General features: G+C 33.0%; 2 protein-coding genes across 2 annotated transcripts; one reads left to right on the forward strand and one right to left on the reverse strand.

Moving 5' to 3' along the window:
- Positions 1–3,585: 3,585 nt before the first annotated feature.
- Positions 3,586–3,987, reverse strand: LOC107477675 (uncharacterized). Its single transcript, XM_016097731.1, has one exon. It carries the CDS (start codon positions 3,985–3,987, stop codon positions 3,586–3,588), a length of 402 nt encoding a protein of 133 aa, XP_015953217.1.
- A 2,132-nt stretch (positions 3,988–6,119) lies between these two features.
- LOC107477638 (uncharacterized) lies at positions 6,120–9,098 on the forward strand. The gene is made up of 4 exons (XM_016097687.3): positions 6,120–6,309; positions 6,925–7,181; positions 7,689–8,146; positions 8,579–9,098. The coding sequence occupies exons 1-4, from the start codon at positions 6,209–6,211 to the stop codon at positions 8,840–8,842; spliced, it is 1,080 nt and encodes a 359-aa protein (XP_015953173.1). The 5' UTR covers positions 6,120–6,208; the 3' UTR covers positions 8,843–9,098.
- The last annotated feature ends 247 nt before the right edge of the window (positions 9,099–9,345 follow it).

The following is a 9,345-nucleotide window of genomic DNA, read 5'->3' on the forward strand; positions in this document are numbered from 1 at the left end:
ATGATTGGAAGATTTTGGATCTTGTGGTTCTTTCGATCTTCCTCAACCAAAGCCTTCTGTATTCCTAGGCGGCTGAACTGTAACTCTTTTGATGGGAAAAGAGCAACAAAGGCGGCTTTGGTATATTGGGGACCGAAACCTGAAGGTCTATTTATATTTGAGCATGACACCCATTAAACCCTAAAGCCCAAATAAAATAGTATCTAAAACCCAAAAGATAATATATCTAAAATCCAAAAAAGATAATTATCTAAGGAACAAAAGATAATATCCTATTTTATTTTCATTTAATTCCAAATCAAAAGTAATAATGTCTTATTCAATTAGCATTTATAACAATAAATGAGATCATCATTATATAAGTTATTTAATTTGAAATAGCACTATTTGTGATTATAATTGATATATGTATTGCCCACAAATAAGTTAGAAAATTAAATAATTTCCTAACAATCTCCCACTTGGGCTATACATATATTCTTTCTTGACATAATCACATCTTATAAACTTTATGCGCACATCTGAATGCTATTTCTATCATTACTTTAACAATCTGGTCCGTCTCATACATTAGATATGGAACTACCGCAGCTTTTATCACATTAAATGCCGTGACTAAACCACGCCAATCACCATCCTAATATACTTAACGACATAGATCAAATTTGGATGAGTAATATGGAAATTACATGCCAAGTGATCTCATGCATATCTATTTTTAGCTGGTCCAACTTTATTGAGATCAAACACAATACAAATATTGCAAAATAAACATTTCATATAACATGAAATAAACCATCAACTTAGTTCTGCAGAAAATAACTCAATATCTGTCATAGGACATATAGCATAAACTTTCACTAAACAAAGGCATCATAAATATTGACATCCATCCGAACAGTGTGCTCATGAAAAAACTTTAGGGTTCAATCCCTTGGTAATGGGTCTGCTAGCATATACTCTGTTTCTATATGTCCTATGAAAATCTGTTTTTCTTAAACTTTCTCCTTGACAACTAAGAAACTTGATGTCTGTATGCTTCGATTTTGTCAAGTTCTTATTGTTATTGGAGTATAGTACTACTGACTTATTGTCACAAAATATCTTTAATGGTCTTTCAATGTCATCTACTATATGAAGCTTAGTGACAAAGTTTCGCAACCATATGCCATGAAATCAGAATCAGAGTACCTAATGATCTCCAAATTTTCTGATCTCCGATAAATAAGCATGTAATCCTTTGTTCTCTTTAAACAACGCATTACGCATTTAACAGCTATCCAATGATCCATATCCGGATTGCTCAAGTATCTACCTAACACTCCCACTATAAATGATATATCGGGATGTATGTAGACTTGAGCATACATTAAATTTCCTAGTGCTAATGCATAAGGTTTATCATACATTGTTGTCTTCTTAAGATCATTTTGGGGCATTGTTTGAGACTAAACTTGTCTCCTTTAACTACGGATATGTCCATTGGTCTATAACTTTCTATGACATATCTACTTAAAATCTTTTTGATATAGTTCTTTTGTGATAACCCAAGAATACCTTGAGAACGATCTCTTAGTATCTCGATTCCTAATACAAAAGAGGCATCACCAAGATCTTTCATTTCAAATTTGTCCGATAGAAATTTCTTAGTTTCATGCAACAAGCTTATATCATTACTAGCAAGTAGAATGTCATCAACCTATAAGACCAAAAGGATATATTTACTCCCACTGAACTTGCGGTATACACATTCATCTATAATATTTACCTCAAAACTATGAGGTAATGACTTAATTAAACTTGTGATACCATTAATAGGAAGCTTGTTTGAGACCATAGATGAATTTTCTCCTTTTTTTTATTGGATCTCCTTAATGACACTTCTTGAGGTTGTTGAGCTTGCTGTATGAGTTGGGGTTGATGAGGATTCTCATCATTTTCTTGTATTGTAGCAGTATCTCTAGTAACAACAATATTCTCATTGTTCTCTTGTACTGTAACTGGATCTACAATAGGATTCTCATTTTGCTCTTGTACTATAACTGTATCTTAAACAACAATAGGCACAAGGACCTGATCATTGTCAGTTACAGAATCCTCATCAAAAGCAACATTCCTAATATTTCCTTCCCCCAAACTCAACATCCTCAAGAAATCTGGCATTTCTCGTTTCAAAAATAGACTTTGATGCAGGATTGTAAAACTTGTACCCCCGTGAGCGCTCAGCGTAACCAACAAAGTAGCAACTAATTGTCCTTGAGTCCAATTTTCTTTCATGCGGCCTATAAGGTCGCGCCTCAGCTGGACATCCCCAAATATGCAGATGCTTTATACTGGGCCTTTTTCCAATCCAAATTTCATATGGGGTTTTGTTAACTGCTTTGCTTGGCACCCTATTAAGGATGTACACTGCGGTCTTTAATGCTTCTCCCCAGAGTGATTCAGGTAAGGAAGAATGACTAATCATACTTCTCACCATGTCCTTAAGAGTTCGGTCCCTTCGCTCTGCAACACCATTCATGCTAGGTTTGCCTGACATTGTGTATTGCGGAACAATACCACACTCCTCTAGGAAAAGAGCAAAAAGGCCCGGGATGTTGCTCACCTGAGCCGTCATATCTTCCGTAGTATTCACCACCATGATCAGATTTGATAGCTTTAATTTTCTTTCCAAGTTGAAGTTCAACTTCACCTTTGAAAGACTTGAAAACATCCAAGGCTTGGGACTTTTCATGAATTAAATATAGGTATCCGTAACGAGAGTAATCATCTATGAACGTAATAAAGTACCGTTGTCCATTCCAGGAGACAGTAGGGAATGGGCCACATATATCAGTATGTATCAGTTCTAAGACATCTTTAGCTCTCTCGTCACCTAATTTCCTTTCGTTTGTCCTTTTCCCCTTTATGCACTCAATACAGACTTCAAAGTTTGCCAAATTTAAGGGTCCAAGAATTTCATCCGACACAAGCCTCTGAATTCTCTGTTTAGAGATGTGGCCTAGGCGTTTGTGCCATAATGATGCTGAATTCTCATTCAGTTTTTGTTTTGTACCCGTTTGCAGTATTTCATTATTATAGGAATTTAAGTTAAGCCTATATAGATTATCCACAAAATGACCAGAGCGAATATTATTCGAATTATAAAAGAGACTGACTTTATTGTCTCCGAATGAACAAAAATAATCTGATTTGTCCAAATGAGAAACATAAACCAAATTTCGTCTAAATGACGGTACATAAAATGTCTCTAATAAATCCAAGTAAAATCCACTCGTGGAGCATAATCTAAAGGTTCCTATAGCTTCGACTGCAACTATATTGCCGTCTGCCACGTAAATGTATCTTTCAGCATCACTTGGCGGTCGGCTCCACAGGCAACCCTGCATAGTGACACTTATATGAGTAGTAGCAGCAGAATCTACCCACCAAGTATCAACAGGTGCATAACTTAAACTAGCCTTAGAACAAACGAAAGTGAGAATTATACCCTTCTTCACACGCCAAGTGGCATATTTGGTACAATCCTTCTTCATGTGTCCCACCTTCTTACAGAAGAAACAGGTTGAAACTTGATCCTGTTTCTTAGCCTTTTTTCTGCTGAGAAGGCGCATCCGCAGTAGTATCACGCTTTCTTTTATACTGAGAAGATAAAGCCATGTGAGCACTGAAGTTCTTAGTAAAGAATTTCTCAACATCCTTTAAGAACTGTTTGGCATATTTATCCTCAGTAATTGAGCACCGAAATGCCTCAGGAATTGAGCGTTTCATGATCATAATGCTCATTCGATTGGATCTCTCCCACTTCTCTATTTTAACCTCATTAAGATTTTCTGGAGTGGAAGTGGGTTTCTCCTCTCGAAGAGTTGTATCTAGATTCATACAACCGAGGACAATCTCCACGGTATCTTTCCAAACTTTAAAGTTTGAACTATTCAGCATAGGAATACTGCTAATTTGTGCAGAAACATTGGTAGCTAAAGCCATAGTTTCTGGATTAGAACAAATAAACATGCAGTAAACATTAGTTAAATAATGGAAAAAAATCCATATTGAAATATCTAGAACAACATTAATTTTCAATCTTTGGAGAGAAAAATTAACTGTAAGTAATACTCTCATTGCAGTAATCAAATATTGTCAAAATTCTTGTCACACATTAAGCCTTTCTTTAGACCGACTTAATGTGCACATGGAAACTTAAACTTTGCAACCTACTTATTACAGTATATATTTTCTACTTGATCACTAAATTATCAATTAAGTCAAAAAGTTAATTGAATTTTTACTTCATAATTAGACTAACTTAACATATATATCCATGTGGTACATACACATTATTTTTCTTTGATTTATAACGTGTGCAAAAACTATGTTAATAATAAAAAGTGTGTCAAATTTGTATTTTTCGTTAGTGAGTTATGTTGAAAAATGGACGAGAGACTATTATGTCTGACAGAAAAAAATGTTAAAAATTGATACGTGTATTAATTTTACTTGAGAACTAAAATGTTTGCTTTTAAAATTTTGGGAGCTGATTTAGATAATTACTCTGTTAAAAAATAAATTAAAAACTGATTTGTCTGTCGAAATAAAATTTTAGAGATATTTTTGTGTATTAATTTTTTTTGAAGACTAAAATATCTACTTTTAAAATTTTTAAGAATTAATTTAGATAATTACTCTAAAAATAATTATCCCATTTAGTTTCTAAAAGGTATTTAGAAAAGAATTCTAAACTGAAAATGAAATGCATCACAAATCTCATCATATCAACTATCAAGGGTAAAAAGCTATTTATATGGCTTGATAGTTTAGTCTAATATCTTTCCTGAGATTTATATGAATATAGTTTAGGATTTTAATTTTCATACATCAGTATACAAATATTTTATATATTAAATTTTTTTTTGTCCTTTAAAAAATTCAATTTCAGGTAACAAGATTGTCAAAAAGATTTTTTTTTATTATTAGTTAATGACATCCAGGCATACAAAGACAAAATTCAAAATTCAAAATCTTGACTTTTTCCCATTCCCCTTCCCAATTTTTGGCCATCGTTCATAGAAAAAAGAACCCTTTTAAGAAAATATATATCTTTATATTCAATATATTTTTTAAATAAAATTTTCAAAAATTATAATGGCATTTTTTTCCTTAAGAACCATTCTATTAACAACCAAAACTTTTAGAGTTGGACTAATAATTTATTCTATTTTTATTTTATACATATATTGTTTTATTCTTTAAATTAGTTTAATAATAACATATATTTAATGAATTAAAATAACAAATATATATGAATATATCTCACATATTTGTCGAATTATATTTATTATTTTGGATATATATTCATATCGTTAACATAAATAATTATTATTTTTGTTAATATAACATTACTTAATTAAATATACATGTAAAATAATTTTATACTATCAGTATATTAAAATTAATATATATTAACAAAAGTTGTATGCTATATTTATGGTTTTAGTAGTTATTTTTAATATCGTTACATAATTAAATACATATATAAAATTATTTTATACTGACAGTATACCAAAATTAAATTCATATATATAAATATACTACTAACGTTAAATGTTTTATACAATTGTATTTTTTTTGGGTTTTAAAGCTCCGTTGTTAATAAAAAAATATTATGTAATTATATTCATCTTTTTAATGATTATTCACACTATCAATTAAAATAGGATAAATAGTTAAATTTATCTTTAAAAGATTACTCATTCTTCAAATTGGTTCTTAAAAGAATTTTTTAATCAAATTCGTTCTTTAAAGATTAAGTTTATGAAATTAGATCAAATAAAAACTTAATTAAAAGAAAAAGTTTAAAGTATTAAAATTTTTTAATTTGAAATTGATTTGATATAATTTTATAAACTAATTATATTAATAGTTAATTAGGACTATTAAACATGTGGTGTGATATTATTTAATGTACTATATTAACAAATTTTAACACGATTAATAATGAAAATGGTGAAATGAGTAATATAATTAATTTAAAATGAATAATATTACCTAATTAAATGCAAGATAAAATAGTTTGTTGGGGGTTAAAATTAAATTGTTATTATTATGATGATATATGAGTTGGCGTTTGGGGAGGACAATTGGCAATTTGGCATGGGAGGTGTAGCAGATAAATTAGAGCTGTGATTGATCGATTGAACTCGGAAGCGAAATGGAAACGGGAAAGAGAGTGATCATCATCGGAGGTGGCGTTGCTGGTTCCCTCCTCGCTAAATCCATCCAATTCCATGCCTATGTCACTCTCATTGATCCGTACATTCTTGCTTCCAACTTTTTCTAATTCCTTTTCTTGTTTTTTTCTCCCTCTTTAATTATGTTTCTTCAGATTTTAGCTAACTGCTGCACTAGTTCCCTCCTTTAATCGCATTTAACTCTTAAGGTTTTTTAGGTTTATGTAAGAGAGACCGGGGTTTAGCGGTTTTACAATGTGTGGTTTTTCTTTTTCATTTTTTTGTCCTTTTAGGTCAAGTTTTGGTTAGTATCGAAAGATCAGAAATTTCAAATTAGTGAATCAAGTTGGTCCTCATTGATGTCACGTGTTATCATCTAACTAAGTGTTCTTCTTATGACATAAAATGCAGTGATGATGAGACGCAAGACATGGGGAAAGAAATTGTTCCCTTTGGTTTCAATTTTGTATGGACAGAATATAGGAAAAAATGTATCTTCCAATGTCTTTGTAATTTATTCCTAGAAGAACTTCCCGGATTCTAAAGTTTCAAGTTTGATGTTGATAGGTGATACTAATTACGGTGTTGTTATTGTTGTTGCAATATGGTTGAATTGGGCTTTACATGCGCATTGTGACATTGTAGTTTTTGTTGCTGTTATTTTGTCATGAATTGAGTGCAATTGAATTGAATCCAGGAAGGAGTATTTTGAGATTCCATGGGCATGCTTGAGGGCAATGGTTGAGCCACCCTTTGCAGAGAGGACGTTGATCAACCATGCAGAGTACCTCACCAATGCCAAAATTATTGTATCCAGTGCTGTCAATGTAACCGACACGGAAGTGTTTACTGCCGATGGCCACCAGATTGTCTATGACTATCTTGTTATTGCCACTGGCCATTCAGATCCTGTCCCTAAGTCTAGGACTGAAAGACTTAACGAGTACACGAAAGGTAAATTTTTGAACCATATATCTTTATCAAGAAGTTTTTTTTTTGTTGTCCACGGTATCCCCCAACCTGACCAGTCAAGGACTAATCTGTCGCGGATCTGAGCTCCATTTAAGGGTCTGTCGCTGGCCAATGGGTTGCTGCATGCACAAGGCGGGATTCGAACCCCCCGACACTTGCTTAAGCAGACGAGTGAGCTGACCACTCGACCAACCCAAGTTGGTTATCTTTATCAAGAAGTTATGCACTTAAAAGTTAAAACCGAGTCTACATCTACGACAAACATCATGTTTCTAGGCTACTGTCTTTGGATTAGCTACAAGGGGTTTATTGTGTGATATGAATAAATGATAAACAAATGAACAAAAGGAACATGGTGGAACTCTGTTACAGGATTATAGGTCATTTTGCCTTGTGTGAATGTTCTTGTAGAATGGGTTTTAACCATGGGATGATTCATTGATTTGGTGTAGCTAGTGGTTGATTTATGAAGTTCCTTTTCTCTGGCAGAAAATGAGAAGATAAAATCTGCTCGCTCCATTCTGATTGTTGGAGGAGGTCCCACTGGTGTGGAACTTGCAGGAGAGATAGCAGTTGATTTTCCGGATAAGAAGCTTACGCTAGTGCATAAGGGAACAAGGCTAATGGAATTTATAGGGGCAAAAGCTTCTGATAAGGCTCTCAAATGGTTGAAATCGAAGAATGTCGAGGTAAAACTTGAGCAATCAGTTGATCTGAACTCTGCTGTGGATGGAGGACAACACAGGATTTATCAAACTTCTCTCGGAGAGACCATTGAGGCAGATTGTCATTTCTTATGCGTAGGGAAACCGCTTGCTACAGCATGGCTTAGGGAAACTGTGTTGAAAAATGACTTGGACCATCAAGGAAGGATTAAGGTAGACGAATATCTGAGAGTGAAGGGTCAGGACAACATTTTTGCAATCGGGGATATTACAGATGTTCCGGTAAGCGCTTACCGTACCAAAGTTTTACATATATTCTAAATCACACGCTAAGATAACAAACACAACAATTTACTTATTCTTACTCTTTCTTTTCCCTTCCCTTTTCATGTTCTGCATTCATCTTTAAGTTAGGATGAGATATCATACTTTATTGCCTGAATTTTCTCTAGTGTTGAAGACTTGAAGTTCTTCTAGTAGTAACTAAAATTAATGTATTGATGTACACCAAGCATACTGTTTACGTTGAATTTTGAAAAGGGAAATCTTTGCATACCTATAGATTTATGTGATTGTGCACTTGTGTTACTTTAGGTAAGAGTCTCTTTGATTTTGTCCCAAGTAAATTACTTCTGTTGCTGAAGATATGCGGCATTTTCGATTTCACTACAAGTCAATCTGATAGGAAGTTCATTAATGTCCATCTTACAACAGGAAATCAAGCAGGGGTTTTTGGCACATAAGCAAGCCGAAATGGTAGCAAAGAACTTGAAGCTAACAATGGAGGCAGGAACAGAATGTAGGAATAGGATGGATACTTACAAGCCGCATTCGGCATTGGCAATCGTCTCACTTGGGCGGAAAGAAGCGGTGGCACAACTTCCCTTCATGACAATGAGTGGAAGAATCCCTGGCATTATCAAGTCTGGAGACTTATTTGTAGGTAAAACAAGAAAACAGATGGGACTCAATCCTTAAAATAATGGTTCTTCACGTTATATGAACATGCTGTGTGTACAAAATCAATATACATATTTTCAGTTTGTAATTTCCTCAATAGAAAATAAGAATTTATTTGTACCATATTGTACCAAATATTGATACAAACAGTGTTTAACTTTCATGAGATGTATAATTATGTAAGTTGGAAGCAGGATATGGATTTTACTATTTAATTGTTGTATCATTGACAAAACTATATGTTTGAATAGAATTGATTGCATGATTATTATTTGATGTATCTCTCCCACCTAACTGGTAAAGGAGTTAATTTGTTTTTTGTTTGTATTAGTTGATTTTGTGTTCAAAATATTTATATCTTATATGCTCTTCTTACATATCTCAATTTCTTTTCTGCATAATTTGGGTGGGAATTCAGTCATGTTTGTCTCATCTTACTTTCTTATGTCACAAACCTAACCAAACTTCATATTAATAGTGGGATGTGTACCCTTTTTTTTTCTTTATGGATATTCTATGTT

Source organism: Arachis duranensis, chromosome 3, assembly GCF_000817695.3.
Source record: "Arachis duranensis cultivar V14167 chromosome 3, aradu.V14167.gnm2.J7QH, whole genome shotgun sequence".
Classification (NCBI taxonomy): Eukaryota; Viridiplantae; Streptophyta; class Magnoliopsida; order Fabales; family Fabaceae; genus Arachis; species Arachis duranensis.